Source organism: Colobus angolensis, unplaced genomic scaffold (genome assembly GCF_000951035.1).
Source record: "Colobus angolensis palliatus isolate OR3802 unplaced genomic scaffold, Cang.pa_1.0 Scaffold92, whole genome shotgun sequence".
Taxonomy (NCBI): Eukaryota; Metazoa; Chordata; class Mammalia; order Primates; family Cercopithecidae; genus Colobus; species Colobus angolensis.
Genome location: NW_012123154.1, coordinates 8,028,514 through 8,056,472, shown reverse-complemented (window position 1 = coordinate 8,056,472; position 27,959 = coordinate 8,028,514). Strand labels below are relative to the sequence as shown.

Below are 27,959 nucleotides of genomic sequence, written 5' to 3'. Positions count from 1 at the left end.
TGCTGTTTGTTTATTATTGCGTTATTAGTTAGTGAATGAACCTCCCTCTTTTTGACCCCTCAGCAGTGTTTATAAAACACTTAATTGCTTTGGTGTCTTCTGTTTTGTGCGTAGTTCCAGCTGGAAGGAGTCATGGGGACACAGTCCCCTCTAAGTGTTAAACTGACTGTTTGTAATATGCATCAAACTTTCTTTCCAAGTAAGTATCAGGAATCTTTAATATTGCTTATAACATGGCTGCTTAGAGTTTTTTGCTTGAAAATGAAGAGGTTTTTTTGTTTGTTTGTTTGTTTTCTTTTTTAATCTCCCTGTGATGATTTACGTGGTAGTTAACTATCTAACTTGTTAGACTCTAGCTTTTTTTGCTTATCATAGGCACTCCCTTTATCTCACCTGAACTCTTCCTGTCTGAACGGGTCCTACCTCTGCCCAGCTGTTATCTTACACCCAGTTCTCTTTGCCGTTACATCTTCCACTTCTTTGGAGAAACTTGAGCAGAATTGTATGAGCTACAGCGATTAGGTAGTTAGGTATCTGAAATGAGGCATAATGGTTGAGAATGTGGGCTTTGCCAGAGGTTGCCTGGTTTGAATCTTGATTCTTCTTATAACCAGCTTTTTGTGATGTGCAGCAAATTTCTTAACCTCTTCGAATGGCTTCATTTCCTCATCTGTAAAATGGTGATGACTTCATTGGTTGTCTGGAACAGTGCTGGGCACAGAGGTGCTCAGTGATATCACAGCAGTGGCCTCTTTACGGAGGCTTAGTAAAGGAAGTCCTGCTGTGCTGTCTTTATGTGAAAGGATAAATATCTCACTAGGAAAGGGCAATCTACGTAGAAAAACAATTTCAGATGAGAGTTGCAAAAGATTTTACGGTATACGTTAGTTATTTATTGTTATGTGACACTTTACAGGTTGACTATCTCATTCAAAATGCTTGGATTGAGAAGTGTTTTGGATTTCAGATTTGTTTCAGATTTTGGAATATTTGCATTATGTTTATTTGTTGATCATCCCTAATTCAAATATCTGAAATTCAAAATGCTCCATTGAGAGTATCCTTTGAGTGGTATTTCAGTACTCAGAAAGTTTCAGATTTCGGAGCATTTGGATTTCAGATTTTTGGATTAGGGATACTCACTCTGTACCACAAACTTTATGGCTTAAAACAATATCTGTTTCCTCTCTCAGTTTCCATAGATCAGAGTTCGGGCATGGTTTAGCTGGGTCCTCTGCTCACGCCTCACAAGACTGCAGTCAGAAGTCATTAGGACTGTGTTCTCCTCTGGAGTCTTGACTAGGGAGGAATCCACATTCAGGTTCATTCAGGTTGCCCACAGGATTCATTTCCTGTGCTATATGACTTGGACAGGGGGCTTCAGTAACTGCTGGCTGTTGCCTGGGGCCACCTTCAGCTCCTGAAGTTCTGCACCATGTTGGGTTCCCCACCAGTGTAGAGTTCTCACCCTCAAGAAGGGTCTCCACCCTCTTTAAAAGCATCCCCCAGTCAGAGCGAGCCAGAATAATTGCCCTTTAAGTAACTCCAAACCAATTGATTTGGAAATCTTGATCACACATGTGAAATCCTTTTACCTTCACTGTATTCTATTGGCTTGAGGGTCACAGGTCCCTCCACACTCAGAAGATAGAGATAATGGGGCCATCTTGGAATTCTGCCTCCCCACAAGATGTATGTGAGTTTTTATAGGACAAGAGTAGTCTGTCATTAAGTAATTATTGAAAACTAAATTTGCTAGACTCTCAGTCTTTGAATCCTGGAGAACTTGCCTAGAGTGTGTAAATTAACTTTATCACTGTGCTGCTTGTAAATTGATTTTTTTCCCCTTCAAAAATTGTTCTGTTCCCAATTCTGCACAAACCCCTGGGATTGTTCAGTGTTGCAGACACACCTTTGATAGTCTTCGAAGTTTGACTTTTAAAATTCTTAAGAACAGCGTAGTAAGTTACTTTTAATATTGACCCTTTTAAGGTAGTAGAAACTTAAATGCAAATTTGGTAAAAATTGCTTTACCAGAACCAAAGTCTGCATTTCTTCTTTCCAGTTTAAAGATTAAACCTGCAAAGCGTTTTGACCAGCCAGGAAGTACTGTTGTTGTCTTTTGTTTTGCTGAGTTTAATCCTTAGTAAGCTGGGTAACTTCAGGTATGGATGTCCACTGCCAAATTCAAACTTCCAGACACCTCTTTGAGAACACTATGGACGTTAGGGCTAACTTGAAATAAACAAGACAGATGCCTTGAGACTGAAATTGGTTCTATAGAACCAATTCTATATTCATGTATAGTTCTCATTCATGTATAGTTACTAAGGTGAGCCCACTAAGGGAAGGGCAATTTATGCAAGGTGGTGAAGAAAAGAGAGAAGGGAGAGAATGAAATTTACTTTGTTAAGGCCCGTGAACGTACTATATTTGCCATTTTTACTTCTAGAAAATAATGTCCAGTAGAAGAACATTTGCTTATTTACTGCCCTAAGGAGCTCAGAAATTTAGAACAAGAGGGTGAAAGTATGACTGTGTCTCAGATTCCTCTAATGGGCTCATATTTTGGTTTGCTTGTGATTAGTCAGAGGCACCATGATGTTCACATTGGAGACCATGCCTTTTCTGGGTTGTTACTCTTGTTCTGTCATTCCCATTTGATCATTTATAAAGCAACAACAATATCACCCACCTCAACAACCTCATAGGGTTATTGTAGGAATCCGAGAGAAGAGGTATATAAAATGTTCAGCAGAGAGAATAGGTGGGGTGGGCCTGCTGCCTCAGGGGGCTACCCTCCTGCTTGTGGCCTGGGAGATCTAGGAAGTTACTCACTCTAACTGCAATAAACTTCGCATTGTGTTGCACTTGTGGTGGTTTTTGTTTCTTCCCTGCCCGGAGAAGTGATGGTTCTGTTGGCCCTCTTTTTTCCCTCAAAATTACTCCAGGGATAGGAGATTTACATCTAGGAGATGTAACACAGTCTAGATCAGGAGCACAGTCTAAATACTGGCATACCCTTTTTAGAAGGCTAACACATGTAAAAACATCATTCAAGTCTCGTATAAACAAGCTAATTTTTGCAAGCATTTATGAAGCAACAGAGACACATCAAAAGCATGTTCAATTTAGCATTAGCTCAACTCTGTGCCCTAGGGGTGTGTGTATAGATAAACAGGCTGTTTCAACTATATGGCCCCTAAATGCAAGCCTGTGACTTCATCTGGTACTTTTCCTAAGAAGTAGCAATGAGTCTGTGACAAAGATGGAGAAAAGAACTGGCTGCGTTACAGTCTTTGAAATATAGTAGATGGTGATTTGGGGTGCGGAGAGTTTTCAAGGCAGGGCAAGGAGCGGGCTTATTTTTTTGTGGTTCTTGAGGAATTGGTTCAGTCCCTGGGACAAAGTAGGCCTCAATATTGATTGCATTGAATTATGCCAGTGGAGTGATTTTGAGAATCATAGTGGATAATGTTTGTTGGCTGCAAAGCACAGTAAGAATACCAGTTCTCACCTACATCGTTATCTTTGAGTAAAAGGTTAGTGATTCTCTACAGCTTTAGTTTGGAACTAAACTAGAGTTCTTCTCCAACCCTTTGAAGGCAGAAACCTCACATTTGTGTTAAATTTTGTAGCCATCTTAACCTGCAGATTAGGGTTAGGATCTTAAATAGAAGTAAGGCCTTTACGGTTTTGGAGAAGGACAGCAGTCTGCTCCCTAGGCTTGTGCTGCGGCTACAACTAGGGTTGGAGAACTCCACAGCCACCCCCTTTGGCTGAGGATACCACTGTTGGGGGTCCTGGTCACATACCAGACCTTCTCACAAGAGGCTTGGTAAAGTATGTGGATTTTGTAGCAGTAGCTCCTGTGTTAGGATTCCAGTTTTGCCATTTTCTAGCTGTGTAACTTTGGGTAAATTAATCTTAAGGTTTCAATTCCATCATTTATAAAGCAGCAATAATATAACTCACCTCACCAGCCTCATAGGGTTATTGCAGGAAACTGAAGACAAGAGGTATGTAAAATGCTTAGCAGAGCACATGCTGCATGTAACTATACAACAGATGATTAAAGGAAATGTCATTCAGCATAGTGTTGCAGGATGGCTTTAGGACTGGTACCTTGGTGCTGTCTCTCCGCTCAGCACCCTCTTCCCATTGCCCTGGGAGGGCCAGGCTGGGGCAGCCTTGCTGGCCTAGCAGCATGGCTCTGTGCTTGCAAAGCTGACCCTTGCCCACTGGTACCCCTGGACCTGCAGGGCAGCACCAGGCAAGGGTGGACAACTGGTCAGAATCATGTTGGTGGAGAACAGAGAGACAGGAAAGGGGAGACGGCTGGAAGGGCAGTGGTGGATATGGCAGAGGGTGAAGGAGCTGAGGGCAAACGCCCTGTTCTCCTCCACTTTGGGGGAGCCTTGTTTCAGTTAGAATTTCTCAGACGTTTAGAAAAGGGTTTAGCATTGTCAGAGTTCACTGCTTATGTTATCCCAGTCAATCTGACTATAGAAACACCACAGAGTAGTGTTTTACACATTATAAATGCTGTTGGACAGTTCCTGTGGTATCACTCCACTCCTAAATATGGAGAACATGCTTGGTATTCTGTTTCTGATGTGAAACTTTTCAACATGACTGCTTGGTTCATTATTTCCATTGTTTTGGATGCTACTAATTCAGAATGTGTTTATAATTTAGATGCCATAAAGGTGGCTCATGTTAATTTGTAGCCATTTAGGATTTTGTTCGTATGGTTAATCTATTCTGACAGCTTTAAAACACAAGCAGAAAGCCAAAGGTTCCAAAATGCCTTCAGATAATTTTTCAACTAGATATTTCAACAGTAATTTAAAATTTTTGTTTATAAAATTTAATGATTCTGAGGTACATGCTAAGATAAATTATTTCATTATGCTATATCAAAATTCATTTTATTTAACTTTGTAATTATCTTGACTGTGTGTGTAACAAAAATTATACAAGTCGTTCTTATATGATTATACTAGTTTATTCCTACCAGTGACCTGAGAATAAAATAAACAGTCAATTCAGCGAGCTGTTTCAGTGCATTTTATATAAAGGTATATTTGTGCATAGTGTAATATGCTATCTTTTAAAACATTTGATAATCAATGTTTTGAGAAAGAAAGATGGACAGATACACATACTTACGTACCCCTGTGCTAGAGAAGGTGATGAATTTGCCATGCTGTCGCTATATCAGTATAATCAAAAGTATATTTTGAAGGACATTTAATATCTTCATGGAAAGAAGGGAAGCCATGGCTAAACACCCATAGGACACTCTCTATACTGTCTCCATTGCCGCTTTCCCCAGTCATTAAGGGCTTGGAAAGTCCTGCAGTGAAGAAAACTGGATTTTGGTTAGCACAGAATTCTTTTTTTTTTTGAAATGGAGTCTTGTTCTGTTGCCTAGGCTGGAGTACAGTGGTGTGATCTCAGCTTGCTGCAACCTCCACCTCCCGGGTTCAAGCAATTCTCCTGCCTCGGCCTCCCAAGTAACTGGGATTACAGGTGCATACCGCCATGCCCGGCTAATTTTTTGTGTTTTTAGTACAGATGGGGTTTCACTATGTTGGCCGGGCTGGTCTCTAACTCCTGACCTCAGGTAATCTGCCTGCCTCGGCCTCCCAAAGTGCTAGGATTACAGGCGTGAGCCACTGCGCTTAGCCTGTCACAGAATTCTTTAAACTCATGTTACCTGAGACCTGTTTTTATGTGACACATTTGAATATCCTTAACTTGTTCTGTACTCTTTGCCTTCTCAATTAATTCATATAGTCATTCAATATAAATATGTTTTCCTGGAAATTGTTAAGAATGAGCTGAATAAAACTGACTGGCATATAAAAAAACTTGAACTCAGGGCCCTGAGTATCATTAATACTGATTTTTAACCAAGCAGAAAATATTTCAGTCCTTGATCCTCTTAAGAATATTTTTGTGCTTTTTATTTTATATCAAATAATTAAAGTTTATTATCCCAGTTGACCGTTCAAACTGCTATCCGCTCATCTTGATCTCCTCCCTTACAAAGCAGATTTTAAAAGCTTGCTTGTGAAGCATTTGCATGTCTGCAGTCACCCAGTCTTAGGCAGGATTTGTTGTTCAAGCTGGTTCCTTTGCCTCCCCTTCTCTCTCAGCCTGGGACAGTTTGTAGAAAGCCTCCCTGGTCTCAGCCTGGGTTAGGTGCTCTGCAGTCTTTCCCAGCAGGTACTATGTCTACCTTGTTTACTGTGAGAGCCTCAAATATTTGTTGAATAAATACATGAATTGGGTACTAGATACCAAATGCATCTTCTTTTTTTATCAGTGTCATTGTTACAATCTCAATAGGACTTGCTGAAACTTTGCTAAATGTTCTTTTGAATCATTGCACACTCTTCTGGCTGAAGATCGAGTGTGGTTTTCATACCAGAATTCCTTTTTTGAAGAGTGTAGAAGGGTCAAGAACCTGGGGAATACTGGAAAAAATAAAAATTAAGAATGTTTGTAATAAAAATGTGTCTCCAAAGCCTTTTTAAGATACCGAATAGTACGTTTCAATCTTAAATGACTACTTGATATTTGTATTTTCATGAGCCATTTAAGCAATAGTTTAGTGTTCTTAAAGCTTGTATTTGTGCTTTTTGGGACTTAATTGGCCTGCCTCTTCTTCACCAGAATCTTATTTTCTCTGAGAGCACAAGTGCCTCCTCCTCATTGCCTCCCTTTAGCTTAATTTGTGGGGAGGTTTTTGTTTTCATAAGTACCATGTTATTCTGGTCCCCTTGGTACTGTCTTTTCTTTTTCTATAAAGCATTGTTTTGATTTTAGACTTGTTTGTATGTAAATAAACATGTAAATAAATACATTTGTCTGTAAATAAAATGTTTATCCTTGGGTGCCCTGTATTACAAAATATTGGTTTGCAGAGATCATACATGTTGAAAGCATGGCACACACTGTTAACATTGCATCACTTGCTCATGCTATACTCAAAATTGCTAACAGGCTGAGGCTTCAGCAGTATAATTAAGGCAAAACATGATGAAATTAGATAGCTTTTTAAGCCAGAAAATGCTGATGAATTGGAAGAAATCACACTGAGATAAATAAAAAGTTGCTTTTTTACATATCTTTTCATTTTCTTTGATGATTCTCCTATCATTTTGGGTTGGATTTGCTTAAAAGAAGCAGAGGGATTGCCCTCACTTCCCCCACTGGGTCTCCTTTGGTTAAATTTGCATCTTATCCATTCTGCTGTTTTATATACGATCATTTAGTTGTATGTCTTTTCTAATTTATATGTTGTGAACAGTGGAGTTAAACGAACAATTGTCTTTAGCTTATGGTAATTTTTTCAACAAAACACACTCACCTTAGATCGTTTTTATTTATAGTTTAAGTATCAGTTATGCTGTTTAAGTTCCAAAAGTTCATGGCAGTCTTTATATATTCCATAATGTTTCAAATGGCATATGGAATTATAGTAGAATATATGTCAAGCAGAAAGTTTGACAAGATGTTATTTAAAAATACCTTTGGTATCTAACATTCTCCATGTTTGCTCTAATAAATGAGAGGTTTTAGGAATGCCCTACATGGTAATATCAGATGTTAATGGCATTGATTACCTGTCAGGCAGTGGGAATTGATGGGAAAATGTCTGCTGTAAAATTAAATAGCATTAGAGAAGACTGTACCATGCATCTGGTGGGGTGGGGGTTGGAGGGGGGGACATGGCTGGGCCTAGGAGACTTTGTCAGGGTATTACTGGGAGCTCCAGGTTTTTTTCCCCACATGATTAAGGCAGGCCATCTGTTCTTTGTTAAATGTTTACAAAAACAGCTTTTCTCTAAAAGATTTAAGGAGATGTGGGTCTGGTAAACACTATAATATTTCTGAGCACCTTTTTCACCCTATTTCAGATAGTACCAAAACATAATTCTGCTGCATATCAGATAGAATTAATACATTTTTGGATTTGATCTTCACTTTTTTCCTCCTTATGCAAGATTAAATTTTTTACTGAGTTCATTTATGGCTTCATTTATTTATGGCTTCATTTATTACTAAAAGGAGCATCTAACATGATTTCTATGCTAAAGTGTGTAGATATACTTTAAATCTTTTTGTGTTACGTGTTTTATGCTTTTCCTAATTCATTACTGTGTACCGGGGAATCTCTCATTAGAAGCTGGTGTTCTATTACTGGAGCGAATGCCATGCAGATTAAAGAAAGGTAAACATACCTGGTATTAATTCTCCATTCTAAGTTTTAATCATTGTTTAGACTTTCGTCTTTTCCTCTCTTTCCAGGAACAACTTTTTCTTTCATTTCCTGAAAAATAGCTTGTCCCAAATAAGTTTGATCTCTGTGTCCTGTGCAAAAAATATAGGGCTTTTTCCTTTTTAATTACATTAGGAAATAATGTGTACAAACTAACTCGACTTATGCAGACTAAATATAAAACAGTTAAATCAGGTCCCCTTGATACTTAGGTAATGATAATTTGGACAGTGCCTCTGTTGATGTGTAAGAGTGTTTGTGAGGAAAGGATAGAGAGGCAGAGGGTAACTTTGGCAGTGTTTAGTTAGCTGTGTTATCCCTGCATGGAAATCTGCTCATGTAGATCTACATCTATGTATTCTTCTTCAAACTTTGACCTTGCCTCTGTGTTTCCTATATATCGTTACTCTTTTTTCAGCCTCATTCTCCCTTAGCTGTGACCAGGAAAGGGCAATAAGTATTTTAAGATTTTTTAATGCCACCGGATTTTAGAAGAAACTTTGGAAATCACCTATCCATCACCTAACCCCAAACCATCATTTTGTAGAAAAAGAAACTAACCCCAGATAGGTGAAGTGATTTTTTCCCAGATGATGTAGCCGATGGTAGGGCCTGGACTTGAATTTTAATCTCTTAACTCAGAGTTCTGGGCTCTTTCTCTTACACCAGAGCAATTGAGTGAAACCTGTGAGCCGTTCCCAGAAAGATGCTGTGTAGAAGATGTTAGGAAGAGGTGGACAGAATCAGAAAGTACTAGAGTTAGGAAACTAGATTCAAATCTTAGCTCTGTCACTAACTGTGTGACCTGTGGTGACCACATCACCTTCTTGGACTTTTCCTTTCTTAAAGATGGAGGTAAATTATCACTTTTTTGTTGTGAGATTCAGGGGAATTAACACATCTAGCAAACATAACGTAGCTTGGTGCATGGCATCAAATAGCTGCTCAATAAATGTTAAGTGTATTGGAATTGAATTTACAGTACCTGTATTTAAATGTTTAATTCTAACCTTCCTCCTTTTCTCGTAGTAAGCCTTGGCGTGTACAGTAGTCACAAGGCTCTGGAGATGTGGGCCTGGGCTCACCTGCCAGCTCCTCTTCTGTAGGTCATGTGCTGAGGAGTGAGGACTCTGGAACTATTGGCTCTGATGTCAGTCTCAGTTCTGTCACTTAACATCTGTACCTCCTCGGGCAAGTTACTTCATCTTAGAGTGGCAGTGTCTTCAACTATAAAATTAGAAGAATCACCTAACGCTTAGGGCTGGTGTAAGGATTGAATGGTACCATGGCGTAAAGCGTATATGCCTGGCACATAGTAGATCGTTTATATTACGGTTAGTGTTGCATGCCAGAAGCAGCATATGAAAAAGGCAGGAAATGAGAGACATATGTAGATTTAATATTTTCAAGTATTTTGTTGAAATGTAAATGTTCGTTAGATGTCATAATTTATGGTATAGATGATAATCCAGGCAGCCCTGCTCTGGTTTGGATGGTGAGCTATGAGGGAGGCTGTTGTGTGCAGGAGTCACTTCCTCCGATCTTGGCTGACCACTAAGAATCCCATCCTAAATGTGGTTAGTTTTCAATTCTATTTAAGATAGTGTCTGGGTGTATCCCTAGTGGATGTCAAGAACCTCCCAAAGGCATGTCACATTAATTTATCTGGGTTATCTCTCCCTTGGTGAAATTTTGAAATACAAAGCTTAAAGAGGTTAAGAAAAACATGTTCTACCTTTCATGTCAATGCAAGAAATTTCACCAATCCAAAATCATCAAGTTTGGGTATGTGGTTTTAATTAGATATTTTAATGTTGTTTAAACCAGAAATGACTTGTGTAAGATTTATATTATGTTTACACTTTTATTTCAGACTTTCACAGTACTAGAATATCTTGAAATGTTCAGTATTCTTGCTCATTTTAAAAATGGCTAAATTATATACCTTTAATTTGAGTTCCCATTCCCACATGGGGCTAGAACTCAACTTAGATGTATTCTTTGTGGCTTAGTTTTGCCTTTCACCATTTTCATGTAGGCTGTTTAAAAAATGGACAGTGTCTTAAAGTTGGATTAATTTTTACTTCCTGAACTGATTTTTTTTACTGTATTAATAACTAAAGTGCTATTTTAAAACTTTCTTACTTAAAAGATTGTCTCTTAAAGAAACATATTTTTTTTTTGGATGTGAGAAGATGATAGATTCTACAACTGTATAGTTAGAAAAATATTTGCTACTTAAGTATAGAATAAGTTTCAGAAACATCAGCCACTAACTTTCAGTTCTTTTCTTTACTCTGAAGAATGATAAACTAATTTCAATTGCTATTTGTGTCTCTTAGCATTCGCCGTCGGAGCCCTTTCTAGAGAAACCAGTGCCGGATATGACTCAGGTTAGTGGACCGAATGCTCAGCTAGTGAAGAGTGATGATTACCTGCCATCAATAGAACAGCAGCCACAACAAAAGAAGAAGAAAAAGAAAAACAACCACATTGTAGCAGAGGATCCCAGTAAAGGTTTTGGTAAAGATGACTTCCCTGGTGGGGTAGATAACCAAGAACTAAATAGGAACTCACTGGATGGGTCCCAAGAAGAAAAAAAGAAAAAGAAAAGGTCAAAGGCAAAAAAAGATCCGAAGGAACCGAAAGAACCCAAGGAGAAAAAAGAACCCAAGGAACCCAAGACCCCGAAAGCCCCTAAGATTCCCAAAGAGCCAAAGGAAAAGAAAGCAAAAACTGCCACGCCAAAACCCAAATCCAGCAAAAAGTCAAGGTAGGCTGTGGGCAGAAACAACAACTGCAAAACATTGAGAGTACAGCACTTAGCGCCAAATAGTTACAGCCTATGAAATGAGGGGTGGGAGGGGACACAATGATTTTTGTCATCATTGAGCTTCTTTCCCTAATACCCAAACTAAAAAGCTAAGACTTTTACGCATTCCGAAAGTGAGGACGTATTGTTGTGAACTGTTGATTTACAGATCTTACTAGATACAAATTAAAAATCAATTTTTTATATTTTTGTGAAAACTTATTTAGCAAATGGAATGAAGTTAGCAGTATTACTATTTGTAAGAATAGACCAGCAACCTCATTTTCAGTGATGCTATAAAACTGGATAGGAAGGATTATAGAAGAAAGGTCACTATATTTCACTAAGCATTTCGACCCTTCTTCCCAGAGGTTGAAGGCTTACTTGGCAGAGTAAGCCTTCCAGGAGCAGGGTTGAAATCCTAGTGAGCAGCGCAAGAAAAATCAGATAGTACTTGTCCATTGGATATGAATTCAAGAGTAGCATGAATTTTAGGTTCTAGGGAAGACCCTCTTTCACTCCATACTCCCTCCATCAGTTCTCTGACCGCTCCCCCAAAAAGCATATTTATTCAGTAAGAAAAGCTGAGAGGAGAAGACATTGAAGACTAATTTTTTTCATTTGTAGTAAATGTTTCTTACAACTGTTCTGAACCAGTTCCAGACATCTGAATCTATTTTTCAGAATGTGGCTCGTGTTAGAAAATATAGTTTCCAGATGGAACTATGGTCAGCCTTGGTTAATCTGAATCTGTTTGCAAACTCCATTAGAAAACACGCCCACCCCATACCCTCATGTGCATGTGTAAACACACACTTGTGCATGCACCAGTCAATTCTGCATTTCCTGTGAACTTTTTGAGATTGCTGCTCCGTGTGTGCATGCCCAAGTACACAGACAGAGGAGATTAATTTTGTGGCTAAAAAGATGTTGCCTTGAAGTGAAAGGACAAACTTGGACTTGTAACTTCCTGCTAAAAATAATCTAAACAACTCCAAATACATTATTATTTGATGTTTTAAAAGTTTGAATCATAGCCATTTAGGAAATTTTGCCTTCAATACCTTTTATGGTGCCAAAGTAACTGAATTACATTCAGTAGCTCAATCTTACAGATAACTTAATATTTGCATTTACTCGTGAATTTTCTTTGATGCCTCACTGTGTGGTCTCCTAATTGAAAACCATCACTTTTTTTTTTTCCTTCTTTGTGAACATGTTTTTAAACTTAACACATTATAAAATCTGTTTTTATTTAAGAAATATTAAGTGCTTATTATTTGCACGTATTGTTTTAAGAGTTAGGGATATAAGGGTGAGGAAGAAAGACATGGGTAAAATTTTAGTTGGACTTTGTGAGGTAGTTTAAAAAATAAGTAATTAAATCTAAGTATTATGCTTTTGGTAGAAGAAAGCATAAGCCTATTTCTCCCAAGGAGAAAGAAATCGAAGCAAAAATCTTAAAACGAATATAATCTTTTTTCTTTAACTTAAAACATAGGAGTCTCTGTTCTAAAGAAGCTTTTTGGAGCTCAGGAAATACATCATAAGTATTAATCTTAGCATCAAGATATATATCTGATTCCAGTTTTCATCTTAATTTTTAAATTTATCACCTAATGGTAAAAATGGATTAAAAAAAGAAAATAACACTCTGTATTTGGATATTGTTACGAATTTCCAAGTATATCCTTTCAAGTTCTAAATCTATATCAGACTGGCTCTATGTTTAAAAACTTACTTAGCATACCCTTACCTCTTGTAGAGTCTTTTGGGGCAGATATTAAAATGCTGTATTTAACAATGAAATTTGTTAACATTTTCCCGACAACTGTAAGAAACTATTTGAAAGTTGGAGCACCAAATCTAGTTAGTCCCAGGCATGCCATGTCTTCTTGGTGCCAATATAGACCCTGTGTTTATCCACTAGAGAAATGTTCAGTGCAAGCCTCATAGGCTTGCTATCCACTCTGAAGTATGAATCAGAGTCTGTGCAGAGTAAGTGCTTGGCATTGCTGTATCTGAGTATTGGCTTTGCACTAGAATCACAAGCTTTTGGTAGGAAGAAAAGGGTGTATTTTCTCTGAAAAAGTGTCTAGTACCTTCCCTGCTCTTGCCGCTTTTGACTAATAGTCTCAGTCAATGCCTGCTATTGGCAACAGTTATTTTACCCTAAGTAGTGTGAAAATAATTGGATGGAACACGTCTGATGAGCCTATGGATTTACAGGTTAAACGGGAGCTGCTGCAGTGTGGCCCAAAGACTAAGGATGCTACACTGGGGAGCGGGGCATAAAGAGTGTTGGTGGCACCTCTGTTGGCTCTGGTTACTTGATCACTTACAGGGCCACTGCTGATTTACAGTGAAGTGTGGTAAGGACATTCCTGAACTTCCCTGTTGACAGTCAAACAGGGATGGCTGTCCAAGCACACCGTAGTTGAATTGAGGTTTTAAGTAAATTAACAAACCAGACCATTATTTTGTTGAACCTCATTGTTTCTCTTGATCTGATAAATTGAGTATGTTGCGTTGTAGTGTTGTTGTTATACTAAGTGTAGAAAGGAAACAGCATCCCTAGAGCAAGGATAACTAGAGTGCATACAACTACATGTAAATTCTGAATAGCATAGTAGAATAATTATGTAAATTGAATATGCAGTGATGAAGGTAATAGGGGGTTTGGGTTATGTTAGTACTGGATTTGAATTGCCGTAGCAGTTTGCTTTTAAGCACTGGAATACAACAGTGGCAATTTTGTTTTGCAAAATGTTATGTGATACCAGTTATTTCCATCCTTGAATAAGTTAACTTGATGAATTTGTTTATACAGAAAATAATTTTCCTACAGAGAGCTAAAATAGAGGGAATAAACAGAACTGAAATGAAACATTTAGCACAGAACTGCTCACATCTTTACTCTGCAGCCCTGTATGCCATATCATTGCTGTGTTGTACAAACAAGTGTTCTGTTCTTTGAGCGGGAGGTGAAGGAAGCGGCCCAAGGGTGCGCTGGCTTTCTCTGTGCTGTGTCACTGTCAGGGAGAGAGCTTGGTCTGCATCACTTAACACTCACCATGGTAAAAGACATGTGAAGGCTGGCTGTTGTCAGGGGCTGATTTTCCTTGCGTGTCTCCTCACTGCCTGGCACCCCATCTTGTTCTATAAAATGGCAGAAGCTTGAGTTTGTGACCATTGCCAGAGAACTGGCCTTTTTGACAACTAAAATATGATCATACATGTCTTTCCTCTGCAGGAGGACCTAAAAGAATCTGCCCAGAAACTGTTACATAGAGTGGTGGTGAAACAGGAAAAGAGTTCAGCATCACAGAAAAAGACATGTAAAACCTTGATGAGAAAAATGGGCCACGTTCCTTTTCTCTATTCTGGCCGTATCTTTTTTCCCTTTCCCGTTTTATGTTAAATATATATTTTTTCTGTTGATTTTTCTAATGCTCTCCCCAGTTGTCCTTACAGCTTTCAAATATTGGTTGTTAATATTGAAAATAACAGCGAAACCATTTGTGGGTTGGAGAGGATGCCGTTTTGCATATGGAAGGATTCATGGAGCTGGAATATGAGGATTTGCATCCTTTTCAATGCATTTTCTGTTGTGCATGCATGTGCCTTGTGCGATGAGAAAGAATTTGGAGGAAGTGCTTCCTTTGAATGACTCTTGAAGGATTTAATGGTCCATTTAGCTATATAAAGATTCTTTGAATGTACAGAAAGAAGGGAACTTGGCCAAAGATTGTGACTTGACTACTGAAGCTGAAGTTAAATGAAACAACACAGACTTGCTGCTAATGCAGTTTCTAGGAATCCTTTCCATTCCTTGCTCTGTACTCTGTCCCTAGAATTAAACTTAGTAGAAAACTAAAATGTTATTTTTCAATTAAGAGTGAAGTATTGTTTTTACATACTACTCTTATTTAAAAAAAACACACACACATACAGTACCAGAAACATGTGAGGGAGCTTTTTGCAAATCATACTATCATCATTAATAGTAATAGTATTTATGTAGCGGCTTTCTCTGAGGAACTTAGCTTTTCAAATATTGCTTTCTCAGTTATGAGCTTAAAGAGTAGCAATGTTTACCTGAGAAATACTTTTATTCAGCCACCAAGTCCAATGGTGGTGTGTTTTTATAAACTAATATGTATTTTATGCTGTACTCTTGTATATATGAAATTTCTTAATAGAGATTAGGCACAAAAGTAACCCATAATGCTAATTTTGCTAGTAAGTACAAAAATCTAGATAGTCAGATGTCTTCCCGTCCCGTCAGGTATATGGGTAATAAAGTAAATTAAACCCTCAGCCTTTCTTTGCTTTTTTTTTTTTGTAGCTGTCCTGAGATTTTTTTATTCTTTATTTTACTCACATGCTATGATTTACTCTTGATGCAAGACATTGGACATTTGAAAAGACAGAACTACATGTTTTGCACCCTGTGCCTATGGAAGAGGGTAGAGATTTCTTACATGTGTGATGATAAATGAATCTTTGAGCCCTTTCAGTGTTGGTGCCCATGAACATAGTGTGGCTCTGTCTCCCGACCTGTCCTACCCAGTCTCTGGTTCGTTAAATCCAAGCTCGTGCTCCCTTTCCTGCTGTCTCAAAGGCTGTCTTTTCTTCAACAAAAGGACCACAGGATCTTTTAAATCCCAAATCCTTCTTTCCTTTAGGGTAACCACCTCAAGGCCTTCCTTTTGCCAGCCAGCCTCAGTGGCCCCACTGTGGCCCTTCCTCTTTTTGATTTCATCTTAAACCGGCTGAGTAAGCAGGGTGAGAGAGTCATCAGCCACTTTTAGTACAGAGCCCGGTGTCTTTGACATGTGTGGTTCAGTTCATATCCATCAAGGGAAGAGAATGCCTAATAATACTGACCTTGAAAGCAAGTTTGCCAACTCATTGTCTGTGCCAGATGCAGGGTGGGCTACATTGGGCCTGCTGGAAATTTGTTTTTGCCCATCCAGAGAACTGCAGTGGACTCCAAAGCAGTGGCCTTGTTGCCACTTTGGTTTATATGGGAGAAGGTGATGTAGATCCCACTTTCAACTCCCACTGCACCTATCCAATGGAAGGTCAGATGTGAGGAGGCCATGAGCCACAGTGGGATATTAAAGGGAGATTTTTCTGGAGGCACATTCCTTGAAAGTCCTAAGTGGAATTTTCAGGTGGAGCGTATGTTACCATACAGTACATGTGGTTATGATGTTAGGGCTGGCAGGTAAAGAGCAGAAGGAATCATAGGCTGATTTTATCTTTTATTTAAAAAAGTCTATGTGAAAATGAAGTACTTTTGAAAAATGAAATTCTGTACAAATGCAGTTTGCACCTGATATGTAAAGATCTTTATGTTAGTTGTCTTCTGCCTGGATGAAGGCCCCTTTGAGTCTTCTGGTGCTTGTGCAAAGCCATTGTGCAGAGCATCAGTCATCTGAAATGCCAGCCCTCACTTCAGCCACCTTTATGTAGAAGTCTGTGTGACTTAGCTTTCAGACGTTAAGTAGGAAATGAAGAGTGCAAATCAAGAAAAAAGACACTGTTCTTTTTTGTTGTTGTTGTTTTTAAGTTAGACAACACCCTTAAACTTCCATAGAATACTAATTTTATGTGCAGCCCTGACTTGTATAGGAATAATATAATTTTGTGGGAGTTTGGTTTCTCCTGTTGGGGTGGATGATGGTAGTTTCTTCTTTGTTGTTTTTACCATTTATTTAATCTGCCGAAGTCTCATCTCATCTGTGGCACCTGATTGAAATGTGGGTGGGCAGCATGGCTCATTTGTTGTGTTAGCCTCCCTGGCAGATTAGAGACCATAATGATGAATCTAGGGAGGGTGTTTTGACTGCCAGAGTCCCCGTTCCTACTTCACAGGATTGCTGTGCATGAATAAGAGTGGCATCTTAAAATGTGGCACAGGTAGTCAAATGTGTGCCCTATAGTTTGGCACTTGGAAAGATACACTATGATAAAAGGCCATTGAAAGGCCTACTTTTTGCATCAGTTTTGTAGTGTCTAATTGGTTTAATTCTTTATGTTATGTCTAGGAAATGGAGAGTGTGAATCAAGAAAAAAGGCACTTTTTTTTTTTTTAAGTAAGACAACACCTTTAAGTTTCCATTCGAATACTAATTTTATTTGTAGCCCTGACTTCTATAGGAACAATATAATTTCGTGGCATGGGAGTTTGGCTTCCATTATAATGCCAGGTGATGCCACGTAGCCAAAGTGTTAATGTCAGTGTTAAGCTTCTATGATCAGATAGCACATTAGCTGACTAGACTTCTTTTCCATGTTACTTCTGGCAGATCTGAATTTAATCCATAAAACTTGGTAACTGTTATAGATTTTCTTTCTTTTCTTTTCTTTTTCTTTTTTTTTGTTTTTTTGAAACAGACTCACTCTGTCGCCCAGGCTGGAGGGCAGTGGCGTGATCTCGGCTCACTGCAACCTCGAGTTCAAGTGATTCTACTGCCTCAGCCTCCCTGGTAGCTTGGGACTACAGGGGTGCACCACCACGCCCTGCTAATTTTTGTATTTTTAGTAGAGTTGGGGTTTCACCGTGTTGGCCAGGCTGGTCTCAAGTGCCTATCCTCAAGTGATCTGCCTGCCTCGGTCTCCCAAAGTGCTGGGATTACAGGTGTGAGTCACTGCACCCAGCCCCAGGTGACTTTTTTTTTTTTGTGGGAGACAGGGTCTTGCTCTGTCATCTAGGCCAAAGTGCAGTAACACAGTCTCAGCTCACTGCAGCCTCAGCCTCCTGGGCTCAAGCAGTCCTCCCTCCTCCCACCTCAGTCTCTCTTTTTCCTTTTATTTTTATTTTTTGATTCTTTCAGATCTAGACCTACAGAGACTTTTTCTTGTATTTTTTATAGAGAGGAGGTTTTGTCGTGTTACCCAGGCTGGTCTCCAACTCCTGGCTTCAAACGGTCTACCTGCCTTGGCTTCCCAAAGTGCTGGGTTTACAGGCGTGAGCCACTGTACCCAGCTGGTGACTAATTTTAAAGAACTTAAGACATTTATTAATTCTTCATTGAACTTGTACATTTGTTGTCCATAAGTAAAACAGAATTATTCCCTCTTCCTTTCCTGCTAACGGCTTTCCTCTTTCTTTTTCAACTAGAAGAGTAGGGTAAATAATTTGTGGCTGGGGTTTAGAAGTTGAGGGTGGCGAGGCACCTGCTTGGAGTGAAGCATGTGGGTGCCAGGTCTGGTGTCTGAGAACCGAGGGTGCCTCAGGCTGCTGGGTGCAGGATTGCAAGCATCTGGGCAGCACGCTGAGCACTACTGGGGCTTTCGCCAAAAGGATGCTGGATGTCTTGGTGTGAAGTTTTTGACCTCTGGGTTTATTATCTGTCATTCAGAGTTTGATTTGTCCCCTTCCTCATTAGTTTATTCTGTCGTCTGCATTTTATTACATTCTAGTTTAGCTGTTAAATTTTAGTCTTAGGACTTTCTTTAAAATTTTTATTTTGTGGGGTTGATTTTACTCTATGATGTACCAGATTTTATGCTGCTTTAATTGGCTTTTTAGAACTTCACACTTTATCTTTTTTTAGTTTGCCTTTTTGTCTTTTAATTTTCTTTTTCATTGTCTAAAAAGCTTACCGAATAGTAGACGGGGCTTAAAGGAAATCCTCTGCTCTTAAGTTGAGAGGCTAGACACTCTCCTCTGCCAGCATTGAGCCCTTGGCCTGTAACATCTAGCTGTGTATTTTAGTGTGGCAGCTCAGATCATTTTAGAGTTGTATTTTGCCACAAACACCCTGCATCACATTCTGTGTGGCATCCCGTGCCACAAAAACATCTCTTTTACTTCTTACCCATTAGGTTCATTTCTTTATTCAAAGCCTTTTCAGGATATAAAGTGTAAGAATATGCTTTAATACCTTTCACTCTTCAAAAAGATTATAATGTAACATTTTGGAGAAGCTTGAGTCTCTGAACACAAACCTGATTAATCCTCATGACCTAAGCCTCAAGGTTAATTTTTCCTAATATGGTGAGAAACTTCACTAACTTATCCCATCTGAAGAAACTGATTGAGAACTCCTTCCCATTATCCAGACATTCTCATTAGCTGACCATATTCTCATCACATTTGGGTCCACAATCTGGTTCTTTTTCAAGTTTTCTTTCTATTCAGGACTTAGATCATTAGGCTGACACTAATCAGTGTTTAACTGTGTTCTATTTTGTAGTAAATCAGGGCAGCTACCTGGCTTTCCAGTAAGCTATGGCCCTTTGTATCAAGCTTTGTTTAGAAAGCCAACAGAAGGAATTAGTTGCCTATACTGAATCCATCCAGCCACATTTCAGGTAATATGACTAGGCCGTCCTCATGGACTTAGAGTTGTAAGCTGAACATGACTCCTTGCATAAAGGTAGATTGCCTAGACTCTCTCTCCATGCGACAAATACTGCTCTCTGAATATAAAGTTTGTGTTCTTCTAATGCCTGCTTCTGAGAGTTTGCATTAAGTTGGTGTATGCTTTGGTGCCATTGGGGGTGATTGCAGAACTTAAGACCTTGGTCGCTTAGCTATGGACCCTGAGCACATCCAACTACCCACCAGTGTAACCCAACTCTCATGATGAAATGTGAAATGTAAGTAAGGCTGGAGGAGGAACAATGGCCCTTCGAACCTCCAGCAGCATCCTCAGAAAATGTTCTCCATCTGAATACAAGGGCTTGTCTAAAATGAGTAGATGGCTGTATATCTCATTGTCTTGCCTCATGAGTGGATGGCTCTGTGTGTTAGTCTCTAGCCTCAGGAGTGGATGGCTCCGTGTCTTTTTAGCCTCACAAGTGGATGGCTCTGCGTCTCTCTAGCCTCATGAGTGAATGGTTCCACATCTTTCTAGCCTCACAAATAGATGGCTCCGAGTCTCTCTAGCCTCATGAGTGGATGGCTCTGCATCTCTCTAGCCTCAGGAGAGGATGGCTCCACGTCTCTCTAGCCTTGTGAGTGGATGGCTCCATATCTCTCTGGCCTCGTGAGTGGATGGCTCCATGTCTCTCTAGCTTCATGAGTGGATGGCTCTGTGTCTCAGCCTCTAGCCTCAGGAGGGATGGCCTGCTTTTTGGTCATTATCAGCAATGATGTGAGATAAGGATCACAAAAGAAGTTTGTGAGTATGGAGGCAAGGTATGTAGATGGTATTCTTTTCTATTGGTTTTTTAAAAAATGCTAGGTTTCACTCTATTTTTTTAAACTTTAGCCCGATTTTACTGAGCTTTATAGGTGTTTCATCAAGGTAGATGCTATGTGGGGAGTTCTTATATGAGTTAATGAGAAAAATATTTAGAGTAGTGCCTGGTACATACCCAGGGCTATGTATGTTTCCGCTGTTGTTATTGCTATTACTTGTACTGTTGTAACTAGACCAGTTAACAATTATAAGTAACCTACCAGAGTAGGCTCTAGAAATGCAAACATAATAAGACACAGTTTCTTCTCTGCTTGAGCTTACATGATAGTTGAGAAAGACACACATATAGTACTTTGATTTTAATACATTGCAGTAATGTTACCACCAACTTGTGTGTTTTTTATGTATCCTTTGTATGGGGTACATCATGTGACACCATCCAGGGTGGAGTGAGGAGATCATATCTGATCCAGACCGTGGTGATTAGAAAATGCTTCTTGAAATGAGTGGTGTCCATGCTGAGTCTTGCAGATGAGTAGATTGGGATAAAAGTATAGGTAGAAGAGATACATGTGTGTTTTGGAGAATAGTTCTGTATGCCAGGAAGCGTAAGAGGCAAAGGGTCTGGTACACCCATATGGAGAATCTCAGACATTACATGTAGAGGTTTGAAGCAGAGGAATGCCCCAGTCAGATTTGCATTTCAACTGGTTACTCTGGTGACTTGAGATGAGTTTTCAGGTGATGTTTTGGTGGCATTACCATGATGCTGAGGTGGGAAATGCAGAAGGCACAGCAGGTTTAGGAGAGGAATGAGGGTAGACCTGATTTCTTCTGGGCTGGTGCCACTCAGGGATGGAATTTACAGGTGTTCCCTGCACATGGCCTAGTTATTCTTCCCACTCACAGGCTGCCACGTGGCTGTCTTCCTGAGCTAGGCCCATGAGTAGCCATCACTGCAGCTGTTAGAGGAGTCTTGTGGTTCTGTATCTGCGTCAGGCAGCAGAGTGGCCTTATCTTCAATATTGCAATGTTGGTTTAAGTGATGTTACTTCTTAAAGACATTCTCATCCCCCCCACCTAGAACACTGGCCATTTTCATACATTTCTTCTATTGTAATTCGGAAGAGGAACATATGTCTTACGTTTTGGATTTGACTTTATAAAAGACTAGTTTTGACACTTCCAGATATAAATGATAACTATGCATGTGGACTCTCTGTCCTTTCTCCACTGGTCTGATGTTGTATAGCCCTGCACGTGGGGCGTGAGGGTGATGAGGCAGTGGGAAGCCGTTGTGATTAATAGCCTGGGCGGGAAATGATATGTGTCTGAACTAAAGCAGTGGTCATGGGCATGGGGAGGAGTGCACTATGGGTCTGTTTGCTTGCATGTTCTTTTAGCTACTGCTTAGTAATGTTGATGAAGGCTCTTCCTTCTATGTATGTTGCTTGAATGAAGTCATCCTTGGTGAAGGTGGGGTCCTTGTCTGTAAGTCTCTGCAGCTGAATAGGCCCAAATGGGTCTGAGCCATGACCAGAGAATACTTCCCAAACTCAGCTTCTTGTTTTTTACATGGGTGTGGATGTTAACTGTCTGTGCCATTTTCTCGTTTAAACCTAAAATAAATCTTGGAAGACTGTATAAATATTAACCTTATTTTACAGATGAGGAAACTGAGGCTCAGACAAATTAAGTAACTTATCCATGGTCACAGCCTATAAATGACAGTTCGAACTGGAACTAAGGTTTGTCTTGACTCAAGTCAATGCTCATATCCACCATTCTAGATTACCTTTGTTTGTTAAAAGAAAAATCTTGACTTGGATGTTTTTGGGCAAAGCAGTTTTAATACAACACTTAGTTGAAAATCACAATTAGCTTATTGCAGAATAGTAGCAAAGGCAATTTAATTTACATAACTTAATTTTATCCTTGATGGTAATGTTGTAGGGTGGACACTGAAGATTTTGTTGCTTTTTTTTTTTGACTTCCTAGAGTGTTCTTTGATTTGTATATTGATGCATGGAAATGCCTAGCTGTCCCTTAACAACATGAATAGTGCAAGGTCTGGTGAGTTTAGAAATCTTTCCATACTCGGATCTGGGATAAGTGCTTCCCTTGGCTATCGGCTTTTTGTCTAAACATTTAGAGAGGGCCTGTCTGACTTTCAGCTATCTTGGAGGTTCCATACAGTTCATTCTTTGGAAGGGCAGATGGAAAATCATTAGCACTTCTCTCCTTCAGCAAATTGATGTTTCTTCAAACCTGGGCTCTGGTCGGTTTCCAGATAGTAAGCCTTTTACTCCTGTAGGACCACGCATGCAAGGCCCGGCAGCCCTCTAAATTAAACCGTGTACTTCATTCTGGTATAGAGAGGTCACCGTGAAAAGCACGAGCTGCCAACTCACTTTACCTGGCAGTGGTTCAACTCTTTGACAGGCCTACCTCTGATTTAAACAAATTTGAGAAATATGTAAAGTTTTGGAAGCAGTTTTGCACTGATTTGATAAAAGAAACCACAAAACACTGCAGCGCAGGTGTTGAGAATGTTTGAAAGCTGATTGAGGGAAGCAGATGGCTTTAGTCAGTGGCATCCAGCCAAAAGAGCAGGTGCTGGTCATGTGACCGCTGGTTACCAGGGTAATCTGATTGCTCTTGGCGTGCAGATGAAAGGAAAGGGGCCCAGTGTTCAGCTGTAGTATTGTATAATTTGTGGCAGTTAGAGCGGAAATAAATGCTGGAAATGGAACCTCATAGTAGGGGAGACTTCTGTCCATGTGTAGCGTAAACACTAGGACAGTTGGATGAGGAACGGTTGTATGGATTTTTTTTTTTTTTAATTTTAAAAATATTATGCTTTCTGTGGATCTTTTGAAGACAAAGTTTTTAGAGCATTTCCTTTTTCTTTTCTTTTAAATAAAAATAGCTTTTTAAACCTAACTGCCATTTGCTATTATCTTGAATTGTTATTTTCTTATGTAGCTTTTTACTATGCTAAAATGTTAACAAAATAAAACTCTGAGTATTAAGAATAACTAAGATGATCAGATATTTTATTTAGTTGAAAAAATCCATTTTAGGTGTGTGATGGGTACTTTATTAACAATACTTTTGAAATATTTTACATGACATATGCTTTATTCTGAAAGCCTATAGGTATCTTGGCTTCTTCCTTTTGTAGTAGCCGACGGTAAAAACATGCTGTTTAATGCATTGTGTCAGCACATTTTCCTAAGAACTTACACATTTCAATAAATAAACTTTTTGAAGGTTTTTGAAATACAGCTTTTGTTTTTCACAATTTATTGGAATTTGAGGCTCCCTAGAAATATTTTTGAAAAAAATCATTACTGAGGTTGGATTATTTTCAGCGTTGGATAACAAATAGTAATTGGTGTTAGAAAATTTGGAGCTGATGGCCAGGCGCAGTGACTCAGGCCTGTAATCTCAGCACTTTGGGAGGCCAAGGCAGGTGGATCACCTGAGGTCAGGAGTTCAAGACCAGTCTGACCAACATGGTGAAAGCCCATCTCTACTAAAAATACAAAATTAGCTGGGCGTGGTGATGCATGCCTGTAATCCCAGCTACTTGAGAGGCTGAGGCAGGAGAGTCACTTGAACCTGGGAGGCGGAAGTTGCAGTGAGCCAAGATCGTGCCATTGCACTCTAACCTGGGCAACAAGAGCGAAACTCCGTCTCAAAATATATAAAAAAAAATTGGAGCTGATTTGGAAATAGAAATGGAAGGTAACACTAAATGTATATTCTGAAAGAAAGTCAGGTAAAGGTTCTAGAGGTAATGGCAAACTTAAAACATTTTTTTTCTTAAAGTTTATGTCCTTTGTCTTATATAATATTCAAATTCTACTAACATTTGTCAGCAGCATACTATGAAACATGCACTTTATTAGGGTTGCTTTACTGTATTTTTATTTTTCAAAGAACTATCTTTCAAAAAAAGGGCTAATTGTGATTATCTCAAAAAACGTATAGCACCAAAATAAAGCTTATATTTAATTAAGAACACAACACTAACTAAAATTATGTACAACAGGAAATTGCTATATATTTTGATTATATTCTAAAAGATTATAAGTTGAACAAAAATGTAACTGGATGGTATAAAAGAGGATACCTTCCAGTACTGGTCAAAAGAGTACTTAAATAAGTATGTAAAACTATCCACAAAAGATACAAAGAGATGATCATGATATCATTTTTCATGACAATTAAAAAAGTGTTGTGTACCTTAAAAACTTGATAGCAAAACTACTTCTTAATCTGATTTTTTATTATGGCTTGATGTACTGGGGGGCATTTTGCACAAATATACTATGTGTGGTATAAGTTTTTGCATGCAATTTATTTTTAATTAGGTCATATATTTGCTAAAAGTCATTAATATGGAGTTTTGCCAGGAAAACTTAATTGGAAGTTGCATTTAACTGTACATAGCCAATATGTATGAATTTAACAATTGTCATTGATACTTTCGGGATATTAATGTGGGAAATAGACATGCAGAGACACATTAAAAGTGAACACTAAGCGATCCACTTTGAATTTTAGTAATAAGAAACCTGACTCAGAAGCAAGTGCTTTGAAGAAAAAGGTCAACAAGGGAAAAACAGAAGGTTCTGAAAATTCAGACTTAGATAAAACACCTCCACCATCTCCTCCTCCTGAAGAAGACGAGGACCCAGGTGTTCAGGTAATGTAATTATTGTGATCCCTGAGCCTTGGTCATTTAACATAGGTAACTTTAGCCATGTATGAAGTACACAAGACCTCCGGTATCTTGTTATAGAGATGCTCTTGAGATGTCTTTATTGTAGTCTGGAACATTATCTCCATAGTGATGTGGGGAGGGAGAGCGGGCGTGGAACAAGAAATTACACTCCTGACGAGAGTGGCTTGATTTTGCTGTCTTTGATTCTATAATTAATAAGGCAGAGATTCTTCATTTATTTCTGTAGATATATATTTTGCTGTCTGTGTTATTGTTAACATATTGTTGAACATATTGTTAATATACAGGCTCATATAAAGCTTCATTCACATTTTTAAATTTCTCTAAAGTTTGGTTGATTGTCACTTTTTTTAATTTTGCAGAATTAAAAATCAAGATATAATTTGTAATAGCTTGACTAAAGTTTCTGACATCTGACAGTCAGAGTTGAGATATATTCATGTAATGTAACTCATGTAATACTAAAGTTTCTAAGAACAAGCCAGTGACTTTCCAAATGGCAACTCTGCAGAATATTCTCCCGACATTAGGAGAGTTTTATAGGAATGAGTTGAAATGCTAACCCTGAAGTAAACGTGAGGAATGTAGGTTCTTGTGTGTGAAGCATACTGCCTTCACTGATTGGACTGAGAAGGACCCTTACACATGACAGTTAAAAATTATTTCCTTGTTAGGTTCCCTGGAAGCATGCCAGTGTAGTCCACTGGGATGGCTGGGAATGTAACTTATGTGAGTGACATCTAACTTGCCAAGGAGCAGTTCCTGAAGAGTTGTCCTGCAGGAGGAAGCCAGCCTCTAGAAGCTTACTGGACTTTTTCTTATTGTTTAGCACACACTCAGGACTTTCCACCTGTACCCTCACCAGTCAGAAACAAAATATTTGTAGTGTGCAGCTCTATTCCAAAGAATTTCAGATATTTTTGGCTTTGGCTTTTTGTTTGTTAGAGTAGAACTCCCTGATATCTGTAACTTCACAGAATAGCTTTAAGCTGGACCTGAAAGGGAGGGAGAGAGAGAGAGATGGAGTGAATGAATGTGTTTTGGTTTAGTTTGGTTTGGTGATGTAACTAACATAGTGATACCTTTGGCAGTGTGGGTTATTATGTGATTTTATTTTATACATCAATGGAAAGATATTGGGAAGGTAAGTAGATACCATTTTTTAATTGCATAGGCTGTTTTACAACTAAAGCGTTTTAATGATTTTTATTTTTTTACTGGGATCTGGTCTTACCAAATCAAATGTTTTAATGATTTTGAGGTGTTTTTTTTTATCCTTAAGAGTATTTTCTCCTGATTTATGTTTGCTTAAAGTAGGACCTTTATGTCAATAGTATTTGGACAACATTAAGAATTTGTTCACATCAGTAGAGGAAATTCTGTTGTTCTTTCACAAATACTGCTATTGTTTTTTAAAAGTCTGTTTATATTAATTCAGACTCAGATGGACCTTATGAAATACTAGCTTTTAGGGTTTTTTTTTTTTTTTTCCTGCTGCATTTCAAATATGGGAAACTGCTAATCAATTCAAGTGAACATTGGTGTATCCTTTCTGATTGGCTAGGGCCTAACTGTTATGTGTTCAATAGCTAATATAAGCAACCACATGAGATCTGACTTTGAAAGTTGTGCTTTCTTGGTATGTCTGACACAGGAAGTGATGCTGACTTGTTGTTTATTGTATTTCTTCCTGTATCACATGCATGAAGGGCTTAGCATTAAAATTCTTGAGTTTTGTGATTGATTTACTAAGGTACATGTCATATAATTTTAACTAACTCAAAATTGTGTCACAAGTTATTACTTCAACAGTGAGGTCATGGAAACATTTAAATGTTCTATTTGTTATACCTGTTTCAAGTATCTTTTCTAAAGCAATCTGAGTTTAAAAAGTTGATCTATTATTTTAGTGTCATTTCAAAAGTTTTGAATTATGGTTTAAAGGCAGTTCTTATATTTCATTTTGATTCACAAAAATCCTTCAGATAATAATAGTTTACCAGATCACAGTAGAAACATTGTATATTAGATAATTTAATTTTACATTGGGGAATAGTGAAAGGAACCTTGATACTCAAAATAAATGTAAGATCAATTATTATTTTAAAACTAGAGAAGCCATTTAACATTAAAAAGTTTTATAAAATTGAGTTATAATTGTATTTTGGGGTGTTTTTACATATGAAGTGACCTCGTATCCACTGCTAACTAACTCCATCACTATTGCACAGATTTATATCACAAAGTCGATATGAGGAGGAACTTATATTTTAAAAGTTATACTTACCAACTCATAAATTTCTGTTTAAAAAGAAGAAAGCGCTCTGTCTTGTTGCACTGGATGGAACCCTTCTTTAACATCAGGGTGGGATTTAGCATAAAGTGGATTTGTCTTAGACCCTATCCAGTTACTTATATGGTACAATACTGTGACAGTGGGGCCTTAAGCAGGGAAACCTGGTGAAACATCTGCAGGCAGATCACTAGGAGCCCATTCCTTCTTACTGGAATGGTGTAAAGATGGAAATATAAATGAATCCATTTAAATTGAGTTAAGTTGACATATCAAATGAAATACAGCGTATGCTAAATTTTGCAGTATTAAAATTGTTCTTGATAATGGCCTTTTGTATCTTGAAGAAATTGGTGGTCCAGAAGTGAGGAATGGTAAAGTGGGCATGAGAGCAGGAGTAAGTAGGTCAGCTTTGGAAAGAAAAGGGAAGCTGTACAAGGTAACTGGGCCATTTTTTCTTTGGAAAGCTGGAGCTGATTAATGATAACTTTAGTCCTACTAATTACATCTCACATTATTTACCATGTACTGTTCTAAAAGCTTCGAATGAATTCCCTTATGTGATCTTCACAGTATTCATATGAGGTAGTTACTGTCATTAACCCCATTCTACAGACCAGGAGTCGTCCACAAAATTACTTGTCCAA

General features: G+C 38.5%; 1 protein-coding gene across 1 annotated transcript in view; it reads left to right on the top strand.

Annotated features, from left to right (window-relative positions):
- Nucleotides 1–27,959, top strand: part of CHD7 (chromodomain helicase DNA binding protein 7) — a 189,976-nt gene that overhangs the window by 91,753 nt on the left and 70,264 nt on the right. Inside the window, exons 3-4 of the mRNA XM_011931946.1 lie at nucleotides 10,636–11,066; nucleotides 24,839–24,980. Of these exons, the coding sequence (XP_011787336.1) occupies nucleotides 10,636–11,066; nucleotides 24,839–24,980 (573 nt within the window). The remainder of the gene's footprint in view (nucleotides 1–10,635; nucleotides 11,067–24,838; nucleotides 24,981–27,959) is intronic.